This window comes from Lacerta agilis, chromosome 8 (genome assembly GCF_009819535.1).
Source record: "Lacerta agilis isolate rLacAgi1 chromosome 8, rLacAgi1.pri, whole genome shotgun sequence".
Taxonomy (NCBI): domain Eukaryota; kingdom Metazoa; phylum Chordata; class Lepidosauria; order Squamata; family Lacertidae; genus Lacerta; species Lacerta agilis.
In genome coordinates this window covers 6779322-6794838 of record NC_046319.1, presented here as the reverse complement: position 1 = coordinate 6794838, position 15517 = coordinate 6779322, and the positions used below count along the sequence as shown (strand labels likewise).

Genomic DNA, 15517 nt, shown 5'->3' with positions numbered 1-15517 from the left:
AAAGCACATTTCCCGCCTCGCCTCCCTCAGCGGCGGCAGCCACACGACCAGCCCGCAAAAAAGGCGGGAAAACCACTCTGAGGGAAGACAGAGCCAGAAAAAACGGGGAAGGCGTAGAGGTCACGAGGTGGGCGACGGCCATCTCACTTCCGGCTCTCATTCCGACGACGACGCAGTTGGAGGAATAGCTGCCCACTCCGCCTCTTACATGGTGCCCTCCGGGCCACCTGCTGCTTTCTCATTGTCAGGTGCGCAACCGGGAACCGAAAGTGTCTATCGGTCCTCTTTGCGGAACCTGCCTCCCTTTGGCCTCGCCAGCGCCCGGATGTAGGACCTCCCGCCTTCTCTTTCTTTTCCCCCGCCCACCCCTGCCCTTTTTTGATTTGGAAACGAATGGACCCCGCCTCTTCGGTTCTGACTGGCAGGGGCCTCCGCAAACCGTCCTGGGCCTTTGCTTGTGGTTTTTTTTTTTGCGTGTGTGATTTTTATTGTCCCGCCTCTGCTTCCGTAGGCCTAACTTCCGGCTTGGCACACCGGAAGCGGTGGGAGGCAGGAGGCAGGAAGGCACTGCAGGAGCGGCACGGAGAGCCCCCAAGATGGTGAGTTGCCCTGGGAGGGCGAGGCAGAGGCCGAAGAGGCAGAGGCTCCTGGAGCCCCTCAGCTCAGCACTGTCTCTTCCTCTTCCCTCGGTGACTGGGGGACGGAGCTGTCCGTCTTCATGGCCTCCTGCCTCGGCCTGGCGCCCCTCGAGGTGTTGCTGTGCTCACGGCTGCCCTCCTCCTTACCGGCCGGGCTGGTGAGAGGCGGAGCCCGGCAGTGCACGGAGGGCCGCGGGTGAGGGGCAGCTGCTGGGCTGCCAACAGCTAGGCCGGCTGCCCTCTGGGCCCACCGGACGCTGCTGGGCACCCGGCTCCCAACAGCCGCAGCCAGCGTGGTCGGGGGTGAATTTTGCTTGATGCTATTTAACATCAGAGTATATTTAACTTCGTTAAATGGTTCCTGCCATGTTGAACGCCCAGGATTCCCAGGCTGGCCTCTCGCCCACCGGGCGCTGATCGGCATCGGGGTGGTGCCTTCAGACCTTACGTTGGGTTCAGGGGTGTTTTTTTTGGGGGGGGGGGTTTCTTAAATAACAAAGCGTCTGTTGGTCCTCAAAAGACGGACAACGTTTTTCCTGTGGCATGATCATTGCCCTGCTACTGTTAGGAGGATTGCTGAAGATCCTGGAGAACTAAGGATTAACTCAGCCCGGATAACTTCACTCCCAGTCAGAACACTCCCTCTGTCTTTATTCCTACAGTTCTTGTTTTGCTTGTATAGCACTATTATTAGTGTGGTGGCACTTTTTAGTGGAGCAAAAGTGGGAGGGAGTGAAGGATATTTCGCTGCGCCCCCCCAAAAAAGAGTTTACTTTCTAAATTACAAGTCTCGTTGTTTTCAGTGGAGCTTACTCTGCTTACGTACGGAGTACGGCCGAATTTTATACATGAGAAATACATCTGAAATTCAGTGATATATGCAAAATGGTTTGAGAAAATGACAGTGTTGTGATATTATCTCAGTGAGTTTGCTTGTCAAAGGCAATTTCCAAATACATTTTGCAGCCAGTAAGCTTCCCTGAAGATTTGCTGAGTTTCTTCTGATTTTGTCCTGCTTTAAATTAACAAGTTTTTATTCCCTTCCTGCAATACTCACAATAACTTTTCTCTCATAATTATGCTTGGCTAACCCCCTTAGATGCATTACAAATCCATGAACTGAGCCATCTTGTGCTGTGTGTCAGTATAACATGAAACTTACTGATGGGGATAGTCAGGAACCAGGGGTGGGGAGGCAGGGTGAGAATAAATGACAGTGCTTGCTGGTACAAGGAGTTTTATCCCTGGTAGAAATTGCTTGTTTCCAGACAAGCAGCTTGATCCCCCGCCCCGCTTATTGCACTGAAACAGCCATGGGAGCATCTTGTGAAAGTAAACAGAGCTGGACAGCTCCTGTAGTGCTCAGATGCAGGTCTCTGTGTCTGCAAAGGTTCTTGGGGGGTGGGAGTAGGAATTTCAACTCCTTGAGAGCACTGGCTTTCACTTCAGCCTCTCTGGCTGCAATTATATGCTTGAAAACCTTGTAGCAATGCCTGATGAAATCTCTGTGACCCAAAAGGTTGGCTGAATAAGATTTTCAGTAGTTAGGAAAGGGACTTCAGCTTCCTCCACAACTCTTTCCCCCTGCCCATGGTTAGCAAAACCAGAATAAATTATGTAGAAACAGTAAGTTTTGGCTATGATAAGGTGTAATGTGTCAGTAAATGAATTTGAAATCACTCAAGAGAAATCATTTAGTTCTGCATAATTTGTACAGGTTGCAAAATTTGTCATGATGCAGTGTACAGAGCCATGTTCATAAGAGCTTTTCTGAAGTGGGACCAGAAGCCAGAGCCTCAAAGCATTTGAGGGGAAGGGCTCTCTTTACACTATTGGAGGCTCTGAGCCTCCCTGATGTGCAGCATTGGATACAGCCCTTTATATCACTGATCAAATAGCATCAACCTCTAACCCAACTGGATCTACTATAGCAATATGGCAAGAAAGAGGATTTTGTGAATAAAAACTTGGTTCTTAAGAAAGCATAATCCTCATTGTAAAATAAAATGAAGTGGGTATATGGAGAGTCATTCATGAGCTAATACCAAAAATCCTGCAACCGATTTATACTGCTGTGACACCCATTTCTCTGTATTTGTTCAATACATATAAGGGTTAGCTCCTTTTCACATCACCAAGCATATAGAGCTCTCCCTTCCACAGAAGTGAATGGGTGAAGCCAATATGGGCAGTGGACTCCTGAGTTGCATATTGGAACTCCTACATCTGCATGGTGAATTGTGTTGCATGTAAAAGGCCTTAGTGGAGAACCTGTGGCATTCCTGTTATGATTGAACTCCAGCTCCCATCTGTCCCAGCCAGCATGGCCAATGCTCAGGGATGATGGGAGGTGGAATCCAACATATGCACGGAGGGTCACAGGTTCCATGGTGACTGCAAGAGCTTAGATCTGTTCAGGGAAGACTAAGAAAACCCTTCCATGAATGTAAGGATGGGGACCTTTTTCAGGCAGAGGGTCACATTCTCTCATAGGGAACACAGTCCAGTGGGCACATTGTAAGTGGTGGGTGGGGCAAGAGGCAAATGTGGGTAGACTTACCTTTATACAGTAGGCTGTTTTCCAGCCATGAAAATGTAGGAGGTTTCTGCACCTGCCCACATCTCTTCATTCTCCACTCTGGCAAACAAGGGGCATCTTCACAATTCAGGGACACATTTCAACCAGGCAAAAGCAAACAAAGAGGACATGAAGCAGAACCATTGAAGGAGTGGTGGCATGATATTTCCCACCCCTGCTTTATGGAATCACTTGCATAAATCATTTTTTTTTTAACATTTCCTTTCCTAACATTCAAATTAAGTTGATGATTTGCCTATTAATTTGGCTTGAGATGTTTCCTTTTCTGTTGCATCCTTTTTATTTAACATTGTTCATGTCTCACCCTGTTTTTTTCCATTCCCCGCTCCCCGCCCCCTGTCTGCAATCAACTTCTTCATCCAAATAAGGCTGGGCACAGAGTAAGTTTGTTCATCTTGGCCTGTTGCTAACGTTGTTGGTGGTAGGTGACAACCCACTTAGTGGCTATTAAAATGCATAAATTTATACAGATTCAAGAGCAAAGTCTTGCTAGCTGCAGATGATGCTGCAACTGCAGTTTTGGGGTGTGGTCAAACTCTTGCATCATGGTGCTTCATTGTGATGACCTTGTAAACCACTGTCTCAGTTTAGAGGACCCTATCAGCTGTTTCTAAGTGAGAAGATCGATAATGGCAGACAAGTGCTTCGCTGCTGACTGCAGCAACGGGGGAGTTTGGGGTGTGCTCTGCAACACAGTATGAGGATGAGACCCTGTAGGCTTGGCCAGCACTACATGGGAGTTCTGCGCATACTTTGGCAAAAGTAAGTTGGCATTCTCATTGCCAGGGACCGGGGTTTGGAGCTTGATGCACTGGTGAGCTTAAGCTGATAAGCATTTTGTGGCTGTAGTTAAGTGTCCTCAGCTCCTTTTGCCAATATCAGGGGTAGTGTAATGCTTTGTATTACCACTGCCTGTCTGTCTTATGACACGCCCCATGTACCTGCATCTGACTTGTGCAAGGCATCGTGTGCTGTCGCTGCACCAAAGCAATAGCCCAGAGCCTGGAAGTTTTACTACAGAATTGTCTGTTTGAGTGCTGGAAAATATATACCGGTATATATATTTAGGGGCAAGATGACACTCTCATCTTGAGACAGGGGTGCCAACGTGAATAAAATATTGGGGGAGCAGGTGAGCCCTGCTCTGCATAATGGATCACAAGACATGGCACACACAAACCATTTGAATGTCAGTGCCCATCAACTTTGGGAGGGGCCCAGACCCCTCCAGTATTTTATTAGGGAGTTGGTGCCTTTGTCTTGAGATAGCAGTGGAATTACTTGGATGGGTGAAGTCCTCACTTTTCAAGGAGGAAAAACTGTGGTTGCCATGATTGGCAACTTCAGTGGAACCAAAACATTTTAAAACAGTCTTAATATCCAAGTGTCACAGGATTTGGAAGGAGTTACAAAGTGCAATAAGAATGCAGTAATCCCGCTGAAATTCAATGGGGCTGCCTTCGTTTTAGGGAAACATTATCACTTCGTAAGTGAAGGAATCATGGACAAGATTGGGAACTCTGAAAGTTTCGTGACATGTTGCTGGAGACTTAAATGTGCTGTCTTTCCTTTTACTCCTTTATAAGTTGGTTTTAGTGTTGGGAGACCTTCATATCCCGCACCGCTGCAACAGCCTGCCAGCTAAATTCAAGAAACTGCTGGTTCCTGGAAAAATTCAACACATTCTCTGCACTGGAAACCTCTGCACAAAGGAGAGCTATGACTACCTCAAGACCTTGGCTGGTGATGTTCATGTTGTTAGAGGGGATTTTGATGAGGTAACTCAACTGCTGGGTGGGGAAAGATGGTAGATTTCTGTTTGTGTTGTGCTGTTCTTTTTTAGTTTAATTTCAAAACTATTGACCTTGCACGTGTGTTTGATATCATGTAGATTCTCTTGGGGAAGTGGGAATACATGTATTTTTGCTTAGCATGTCTGACAATAGTACCCTTTAGTCCCCCAATTAACATGCTGCCATGCTGTTCTTCTTAAGAATACAAAATGGCATTTTTCTTTAGAATTGACAAAACAGAAAGGGGGAACAGACTCTTGGTGCATATGTGATTTTTGTGCTGTCACTTTTATCCTAGAACTTGAATTATCCTGAACAGAAAGTTGTAACTGTCGGACAGTTTAAGATTGGACTGATCCATGGCCATCAAGTTATTCCGTGGGGTGACATGGCCAGCCTGGCGTTACTTCAAAGGCAGTTTGACGTGGACATCCTAATTTCAGGGCACACACACAAATTTGAGGCATTTGAACATGAAAATAAATTCTATATCAACCCTGGATCAGCAACAGGAGCCTATAGTGCTTTGGAAAAGTGAGTTGCTATATACCACAATGTGCTTGTCACTGCTAACTACAGTTAGTTGACTGAAGTACTCATGGCTGCTTGTTCTTGGCTTTGAAGCTGGATTATTGCATAAATTTATTGTAAATTTGGGTGCAGGAAACATTCCTGAATCTAGTCTTAGAATTTCTTTGCAGTTTGGAATATTGTTTTGATATCAAAGCACATAAGGGACTATGTGCAGTTGAAGATTTCCCAAAATTTTGATCGCTTTTAAAGTCTTAACCAATAAATAAAATAATAAAATAGTTTGTTGGTATTTCAGCAGGAGTACCAAGTTGGTTAGTATTTTGCTTGATGCAACTTAAGAGGTGTTTGGTGCTAGAGGATAAAGCAGGAGATATTAGAACTGTCTACTGAATGATATTTCCTGACCAGGGCTGCAGAAATGTCAGCTGATATGTCAAGTGGTTATTTGAGGATGCTAGTGGGATTCCCTTAAGACCATCTAGTACAGGGACCGTAAACCTGTGGGCCCTCCACTTTACATCATCCCTGACCATTGGGGGTGCTGGTTGGCACTGACAGGGGTCCAACAAACAGCTGGAGGGCCATGGGGTCACCATCCCCCAGTGAGTTCAGTGGGACTTTCTCTTAAACAAAGGGTCAGAGGATTGGTAACTTTAGCTTTCAAAGGACTTACTCAGTTCAGATGCACTCATTAAAATAACACTCACATTTTTTTTTCTACAGCAACATCATTCCTTCATTTGTGCTGATGGACATCCAAGCTTCCACTGTTGTTACTTACGTTTATCAGCTGATTGGTGATGACGTGAAAGTAGAAAGGATTGAATACAAGAAATCTTAAAGCAAATTGCTCTACTTGGCTTTTCTCTGTGGGTTTCTTTTTTTTGGGGGGGGGGGGACGGGACAATATGCACTCAAGAGTCCGCAGTGTTTCCAATATTGTTAACTTAGGAAATGAGTCCTCTTCCCCTACCGTAGACAGCAAAGTTTTACAGCACTTGACTTACTAAAAGTCTGCCTGGGCTTAACTCTTTTCTTTTGCCTAAAAATTCTTCATGTCTGTAAATACCGTTCAAAGTGCACAGCAAAATTCTGTCTGTTCATATGAACTATTCCCAGTATTGTAATAAACACTTGTTTAACTTTAATTTGATTAAGCTAACATTATTTATAAAAATATATAAATCAAGAAACAAAACCCCAAAATAAATACAAGTCTTTTGTTTTACTAATTACACTGCTTTAGTGTAGGAATACCAAACGAGTTTACTATGTCATAGTGTAACACTATGATTCAGTAAGAAACAACTTCTAGAAGATAAAAAAGGTGTTGCTTGTTTTTCTAGTGGTAATGACAAGGCTTCTATGCCAGCTCACTGAAATACCTCTGGAAGAGGAAAAAGGCAGCATTTATACCAAGTGTCCAGAAATTCTTTGGTTACTGAATCCGAATTTCCAGACTGACGGTTTTGTTTACTGTAATGTATTCAAAATAGGGCCTAACAAGTTTCAGCCAAAACTACTGGACCTTGTTCAGTTCTAAGCTCCTTTGGGAGGAAGGTTGGGATACAAATTTAATAAATAAATATAGAATCACAGAGTTGGAAGGGAACACCCTGCAATGCAGGAATCACAGCCAAAGAATCCCTAACAGGTGACCCGTTCCACTGTTGAATGGCTCTGACCCTCAAAAACTTATTTTTAATGTTTAGTCTGAATATCCTTTCTTGTAATTTGAATCCATTAGTTTGGGTCCCAGGAGTCACTTCAGGAAAGTTAATGGTGGGGTTGGGTTTTGTGTGGGGTTGTGTCCCCCCCCCCCAAGTTTTATCAGCTTCACAAGATATGTTGTCCAGTGGAAGAGGAGTTCTAGATTATCTTAAAATACTCTCTTATTTAGGGCTGCTGCATCATCCATCCTATACATGTACACACAGTGATTAGCAGAAAACATCTCAATATATTTGCAAAAAATTAAAAAATGCATATTGACCCAAGAGGAACGTGTTTTCCTATACCTGTAGGGGTCTTTTTTGGTGGGGTGGGGGGAAAGTTACAAATTGGCATACCAAGTACTAAAATGTGATTTCTGCAAGAGATATGTTTACAGACAGCAATGCAGAGTTTGGTGCATCGGTTGCACAATCCACTTGATATGTACCACATGATAGAATGGGACTTGGTTTTGGTAAATTGCTCTGAAGGTGGAATATTTATTATCCACTCTATTTTTACCCAACAAATCGTATGGAACAAGATGTGTATGGTAGTGGGGGAGAGCAGGATTAGCTCCTCCTACCACAAAATGTGCTGCTCTGGTTCGCCAGAAGTGGCTTAGTCATGCTGGCCACATGACCCGGAAGCTGTACACTGGCTCCCTCGGCCAATAAAGCGAGATGAGCACTGCAACCCCCGAGTTGTCCGCGACTGGACCTTACTGTCAGGGGTTCCTTTACCTTTACCAAAATGAAACTTGACAATTTTTTCACAGGTTTTTGTACCAATCTTTTAATTCTGTCAGAATGCATCTCTTATAACTTCAATAATGGAAAGCACTCTGTGTTTACAACTCTTCACACCTCTCATTTATGATGTAGTCTATAATCTGACATCTATTCTGCAAAGCAGCTGAAGAGTTAATTTGGTTAGGTCCACAGGTTATGAGAAACTCAACTGCATCTTTGTCTGTTTTGTCCAAAAAGGGTGAACTTGATATACCTATATAGCATTATCCCAGTTCCCCATCCCAAATCAATGAGAAAAAACATAAATGGCAATCAGCCAGCTGTTGTAGAAGAAACAATTCACCAGATGTTTGCAGAACTGCAACAAGACCCCAAATAATCTCCCTGAGACCATTTTGGGCCAGTGGGTGGCTGAAGGGAGCCCAAAGAAACATCTGGAGGCTGCTCTGGTTTGTTGAAAGGTTGGGGAAACGATTTTGGAACAATTGACAATTGCAAACACCTGCTCCTTGTGAAAACTTTTCTTATTTGCATAAGTTGACAATGGAAACATCTTCAGAGAATTATCTTTTTTTATCAGTTGGCATTGCAAAAACTAGCTCCAGAGAAATGTGTTTTTTGGATCAGATGACATGAGAAATACTCTGCTGCTTTAGAGAACTGTCTCTTTTGGATCAGTCAGTATTGCAACCATCTCCTTCAGACAGCTGTCTTTTTTTGGATTTGTGGACATCAGAAACATCTGCCCCTTCAGACAACTGTATTCTTTGCATCAATTGGCATCAGAAAATCAGCTCTTTTGTAGAACTGTCTTCTTTGGATCAGTTGATATCACAAATACTTGGCTCATGGAGCACAGCCAGAAGACCTATCGTTCTTCCAGGAGCTCATCGTGGAGGAGTTTGCTTCTTGAGAAAACGGTCTTTTTTGGATCAGTTGGATCTTCTCAGACATCTGTTCCTTCAGAGAGCATCTTTTTTGGAGCAGTTGACTTTGGAAACCTCTGCTCCTTCAGAGAACTGTCTTCTTTGGATCAGTTGACATTGCAAACACCTCCTTTGGAGAGCGTCCCTTTTTTGGATTGGTTCACTTTGCAAACATCAGCTCCTTTAGACAAATGCCTTTTTTGGATTCAGTCTCTTACTGTTAAATACAAAAAACTCAAGAGAGTGGAAGAGATGGTAAAGGTGAGAAAGAACTCTTGTTACATGCTGAAAATATAGAAGGCTGGGTGAAAAGCCATTTGGGTTTAAGTACGAGTTCTGAATGGATTTGGTGCAAGAACTCAGACAGTTAAGTTGATAATAGGCTGTAGCTAGGGAGACACAGCCTGTGTGATCAAATCTGCAAAATGTGCTTTAAAATTTGACTCTGTATTTTAAGGCCTGGAAAGGGGTTTGTTGTTTAAGTATAAATTTCAAGCCCAATTGTTTCAATAGCTCATACGTATTGCACAGTGGGTACAAGCTGTCTTAAGATGTACCGGTCGTCAGAATTTGAGACGAAGGGGTAATGGGGATCTTTAAAAATTGGCACAGGGCCATAGCTGTCAACCCTCCCTGCTGTTTCCCAGTGCTATAATAAAGGAATTTCCCGCAAAAAGAGGGAAAGGTTGACAGCTATGCACAGGGCCCATAAAGGAGAGCAGGGCATCTGGCAAAGACACAGCATTCTCCATAAAGAACACATTTTTGCAGTTTTGCCTAATATGGAGAGGTTAAGTTTTGGTGAGCTTTCACACAAAGGGTTATAAAATTGGCTTGGGAGACAACAGTTCAAATCCCCACTCGACCATATGCAACTCACAGGGTGGCCTTGGGCAGTAGCTCACTCTCAGCCTGAGCAACTCACAGGGTTGCTGTGGCGGTTAAACAAGGGAGAGGGAACGATGGAAGAGCTCCTCGGATTGAAATAAAGGTGGGGGGCATAAATGTAACGAACAACAACCGCCCAAACGGCCACTTCCGCCCACCGCTCTCCCGCCCTTTCCGCTTGCAGTGCCTCTCTCAAGATGGCGCCCACGAGCGTCGTCGTCGTCGTCTCGTCCCGCGCCGCCGCCAAGATGGCGGCGCTTCCGCCCTTCCTTCCCCTCCCAATCCATTTTCGCCTCTCCTAAGATGGCGGCGGCGGCAGCGGAGGAACGTGCGTGGCTGCTGGTGGAGGCCAGCTGGCGGCGGGCGGAGAGTTTTTAGCTTTTCAGGAGCCATAGAGCATGTGCAAAGGGCGCCGCGACCACTCTCTCCGACTTCTCCCCCCCCCCACTAGTCCATGAAGGTTGCTCTTTTGGAAGGGCTCTGTAGAGCCTCCATGGCTCAGCACAGTCTATGCGTTTGGGATGGCAGGAGTTCAGGAACGAGCAGCGCTGCGGCCCAATCCTCCGGATCTGGGTCCAGAGCAGGCATAGGCAAACTCGGCCCTCCAGCTGTTTTGGGACTACAATTCCCATCATCCCTGACCACTGGTCCTGTTAGCTAGGGTTGATGGGAGTTGTAGTTCCAAAACATCTGGAGGGCCGAGTTTGCCTGGTCCAGAAGTACTCTGCCCAGAGGCACCTCCTGCTCCTCCCGGGGTGGATCGTGCCACTCATAAGGGGCTTAAAGAAGAGGGAAGAGTCAAGTTTAGCCTTGTCTTTCTCTGCACACATGTCCCCATGCTGCTACCATCCTGACTCTTCACAGCCTACTTCCCCACTGCACCAAATCCCCAATTTTTGAGGAAAATGCACTTGGATCCAGTTCCTGTCTTGCTCTTTTCCCTGACCTTTCCTCTTAGAATAATAGTCCTGCTGGATGAGGCCAAAGGGGACCCATCCAGGCTAGCGTCCTTTTCTCACAGCGGACAGCCAGCTGTGTGTGGGAAGCCTGCAAACTCACCATGGAGGCGCAGAGCATATCCATTGCAGCCAGTAGCCATTGATAGCCCTCTCCTCCATGAATTGATCCAATTCTTTTTTAATGCCAGCCAAGTTGGTGGCTTCTTGAACTTCTTGAGGGTTTGCAAAGGCAACAGGATCAGGAGCTTTGAACTCACCTGGGAGCCAGTGGGCAGAGAGGAAAGTGAGTCCCCCGGGGGGCTCCTGTGCTTCCTATGGTGTCTCTCCTTGCCATGGCATCAAACAGGCAGGTGAAGATCAAAAGGAGAAGGGGCAAGCCTGAGTTTTTTTTGCTCCTACCAGGCCTGTCTAGATAGTGGATGACAAATGTCAGTTGCCATCTTCTTTAAGCAGTTTATAGGATTGTGTTTTAATGTTGTAAGTCACCCTGGGACCTTCAACTGAAGGGCAGGTAGTCCTAAAATTGTAGAGTTGGGTGGTACCCCCCCAAGGCTCATCTAGTCCAATCCCCTACCATGCAGGAATTAATAACCAATCCATTTCCAAGGAAGGCCAAGTTGCCATGAAGCTGCTCAAATCCAGACCAGCTTACTGGGTCGTCTGTTTAAATGCAAACAGGCAGGATAGGTTCTCTTTTTCTGTCACATGTTCTGTTATTTTTATTGTTACACTAAGAAACTCAAGGTGCCATGCGCAGTTCTCCTTCTCCATCTTATCCTCACAACAACCCTGTGAGGTAGGTTAGCCTGAGACCAGCTCCTAAGGTCACCAAATGCGTTTAATGGCCAAATGGGAATTTGAGCCCTGGTATCTCCTAGGTTCCTAGCCTGACACTTTAACCACTACACCACACTGCCTCTCTAGATACAAGCAACCACCAAGAAACATTCTGTGGGGAAAGTTGTGTTTGCTGAAACACAGATACAACCCTGGATCAGTTGATGCAACCTCATCCCAGGCTCCTGACATGGAAGGAAGTCTCACCTGCAAAATGGGAATGACCCAGAGAACGCATAACATTATTTAACTGTTTGCTCTGTCTTTATTCTGCCCTTCCTCCTCAATGCTAAAAACTATGCTATGGAAAACTAATAAAATTAGTGTGCCTTCTAGCAAACAGAAACTCCATGTGGAGGCTGGGAGCCTCAGGCTCCTAGCTTGAAAATGGTTGCAGTGTGGTTTGAAGTACAAGGCACATGGACCAGCAGAGCAGAACTTGCAGCCCCTTGTGAATCCTCAAATTCATTTTTGGAGGGTTGGGGAACCTTCCTGAGAAGATTTGGGTGGCACATATGGGCAGGAGGGCTGCTGGCACTGCTTGGAATTCAACCCTAAGCTGTTTCAATTGTGTGTGTGTATTTTAAAAATGCCTTCCCTGTTTATTTGAAGCCTTCCTGGCAGACAGCCCTTTCATTGCAAAGCCCTGGCAGTCTTTCCCATTTCCCTTTTCTGTTTCGTTCTCACCTTTGCCCCACGGCGACAGGCAGTCAGCAAAGCCTGAAAGAAGTCAGCTTTGTCCCTTTCTGCAGTCTCTTCCCCCCACCCCGTGTTGCCCTCTCCCTCAGGATCCTGACCAGCTCTGACGCTGTGTGTCCCATGAGGACACAGAGAGAGAGTCCCCTGCTTCACACCCAGCCCTCTCTGGGAGGAAAGGCTACAGCTCAGAGGCAGAGAACAGTCTTTTGCACACATGGGCATCTCCAAGGGCCGCTGCTGCCAGTCAGTGTGGACAATACAGAGCTAGAGAGACCAATGGCCTGACTTGATATGGTGCAGCTGTTGTAAGAATATTAAGGTCTTATATATATAATAATTGTTCATAAGTGTACCAAGCAAACGTACATGATTGTATGGGCCACATGTCTGAAGCAGCACCATTCTGACTCCCAGCTGACCAAGTATTTCTCTGCAAGGAGAGAAGACAATAGGAAAAGCTTCCCAATTCTCTTTGGGACTTACACCTCCCTGTAAATACAGTCTGGCAAGTATCTGTTAAGCTGAGCGCACTATCAGTATGCGTAAGAGATTCAGGAGCTAAGTACCGGTACCATCTCAAAAGAATGGGGCTACCCAGGAAAGGCAATCAGATAAGGCATTATCATATAAACTGGCAGGCAGGAGAAAAACAACCTGTTGGAGACCTCCTTTTTCTGTGATGTAGGTATGATGATACGGGTGGCGCTGTGGGTTAAACCACAGAGCCTAGGGCTTGCTGATCAGAAGGCCGGCGGTTCGAATCCCCGCAACAGGGTGAGCTCCCGTTGCTCGGTCCCTGCTCCTGCCCGCCTAGCAGTTCGAAAGCACATCAAAGTGCAAGTAGATAAATAGGTACCGCTCCAGCAGGAAGGTATACAGCGTTTTCGTGCGCTGCTCTGGTTCACCAGAAGCGGCTTTGTCATGCTGGCCACATGATCCAGCAGCTGTACGCTGGCTCCCTCGGCCAGTAACGCGAGATGAGCGCCGCAACACCAGAGTCGGACACGATTGGACCTAATGGTCAGGGGTCCCTTTACCTTTACCTTTAGGTATGATGTATCTGGGGGGGGGTGTCTTGCGTTACACCCCTTCTGTGACATTTGTATCATGTTTCTGGGGGTGGTCTTTTACTCCAGCGTGGGAAATTTAAATTTCTATATAAGGGGAGGCGCTCCTTTGTTCTAGGTCTTTTCCTAGAACTCTCCTGTGTGGGGGGCAAACACTCTGTTGCAACAGCCTTAATAAAGATCAAGCTTACCAGCTGCTTTGGTTCTAAATATTCTCTGGTTGGCCTCTGTTATATTCTCCTACCCGCAAAGCGCTCTTGTGTACCCCATAAGAGAAAAGGGCAGATTTTGTTTATAGCACAGCTTCTAATGTTGCAGCTGCTTGGGATGCACTGTGAATTTTACTGGGTGTTGAGTTTACCGCATCAGCTCTGTCGTTTGCAGGGGCAAAGATGGGGCAACTATTTTCTCATTTCCTGAAGTCTCCCTCCCCCCCCCCATTCCACCAACTTCAATGGGAGGGGAAATAACTCCAGTCTCAGACCTGTTACTACACCAGGCCCACATGGGTTTCCGCTCTGTTCTTGGGGAGTATTCTGCCACACGTACGGGAGGGGTTTCATACAGTGTAAATTGTGTTCTGCCAACACAGCTACACCACCAGAACAGAACTCGTGCTTCTTCCTGTGGCCCCTTAGTTAGCAGATCTTTTTTTAATTTTTTTTAATTTTTGTATTGGTTTTTACAAGAACAAATTCAAAATAATAAAAAGAAAAAAACTTTTACCATATCCATATATGAGATTCTCTGAATCTCGTGACTTTCCCCTGCACGGGTCCTTAAAATCATTTTTCTAAAACTACGTATCATTACGTTCTCCACAGTTTTTGTTTCTCTAAATTATCCATATTTTTTTCATTTCTTTACAAGTTATCTTTACAGTTCAGCTAACGCTTTTATTTGTTTATAATGGTCTCCTAAATAAATTATAAATTTCCCCCTTTCTTTTTTTAAAGTCATAATCTTCTGGATTCCTGAGTCTCCCAGTCAGTTTGGCCATTTCAGCATAGTCCAGCAGTTGGGCTTGCCATTCATCCTTGGTCGGAACTTGTTGATTTTTTCCATCTTTGGGCTAGTAGCATCCTTGCCAGTTAAAGGTAAAGGTAAAGGGACCCCTGACCATTAGGTCCAGTTGTGTCCGACTCTGAGGTTGCGGCCCTCATCTCGCTTTATTGGCCGAGGGAGCCGACGTACAGCTTCTGAGTCATGTGGCCAGCAGGACTAAGGCGCTTCTGGCAAAACCTGAGCAGCACACGGAAACGCTGTTTACCTTCCCGCCAGAGTGGTACCTATTTATCTACTTGCACTTTTGATGTGTTTTCGAACTGCTAGGTGGGCAGGAGCTGGGACCGAGCAATGGGAGCTCACCCCGTCGCGGGGATTCGAACCGCCGACCTTCTGATCAGCAAGCCCTAGGCTCTGTGGTTTAACCCACAGCGCCACCCGCGTCCCATTGCCAGTTAGCAGATCTTTAATGCAGGATTGTGCCCTGCGAGGTATATTTCTGTCTGTGCATCAATGCATACTTGATTCATTCCCTTTTGGCGAGGCAAGGATTTGCACCCTCCTCTATACTGAGCCCAGGTGCGGTATGTGGAAACTTCTGGCAGCTGGCATGAGCAGGGTGCATATTCACTCGGCAACATGCAAAGCGTCTGTGGAACGGAATAGGTGGCAAACGCTGCACTGTTTCCTAATCTATCAACGTTTCTTTCTTTTCTTAATCAATTAGCTATAAAACGCTCCTTTGCATCTGGGCACAGGAGTGTTGTGAAAGCAGCGTGGGGGGCGGGGAGAGAAGGGAGACTCATAAACGCTCCAATAATTGGTTTTTAAGGTCCCCCCCCCTTTCCCTCCTTTCTTCTTGGTGAATTCTCAATTTCCCTATAAAAGAGGAAATTCATTTCCAGACACTAATGTAATGTCACTGTGCAGGGTACTCAGCATGGATGATGTATAGGGGGACACGGCATTGAGAGGACTATTTAATGATGCATAGAATTAAATCCTGCCCTCCTCAGCTGAGCCTTGTGCCTCCCTCCTTGTTCCCAGGCTCCTAGGGTATCATGGGATGTGAAGGCAGGGATTTGTATTGTCTGTACTGTGGAACAG

The 15517-nt window shown here is 45.9% G+C and overlaps 1 protein-coding gene across 2 annotated transcripts; it reads left to right on the top strand.

Moving 5' to 3' along the window:
* Positions 1-501: 501 nt before the first annotated feature.
* On the top strand, positions 502-6712 carry VPS29 (VPS29 retromer complex component). 2 transcript variants are annotated; one of them, XM_033159242.1, is made up of 5 exons: positions 502-599; positions 3606-3617; positions 4824-5015; positions 5329-5564; positions 6288-6712. In XM_033159242.1, the coding sequence occupies exons 1-5, from the start codon at positions 597-599 to the stop codon at positions 6403-6405; spliced, it is 561 nt and encodes a 186-aa protein (XP_033015133.1). In that variant the 5' UTR covers positions 502-596; the 3' UTR covers positions 6406-6712. The 2 variants fall into 2 exon arrangements, with proteins under 2 accessions (XP_033015133.1, XP_033015132.1); XM_033159241.1 differs by lacking the exon at positions 3606-3617 and having other exon boundaries at positions 532-599.
* Positions 6713-15517: the final 8805 nt, after the last annotated feature.

What these genes read in the sequence shown, in the direction of transcription:
- VPS29 (XM_033159242.1), top strand. An exon ending in TTAGAGGGGATTTTGATGAG is followed by an intron (nt 5,016 to 5,328) that starts GTAACTCAACTG and finishes CTTTTATCCTAG; the next exon opens with AACTTGAATTATCCTGAACA. An exon ending in GCCTATAGTGCTTTGGAAAA is followed by an intron (nt 5,565 to 6,287) that starts GTGAGTTGCTAT and finishes TTTTTTCTACAG; the next exon opens with CAACATCATTCCTTCATTTG.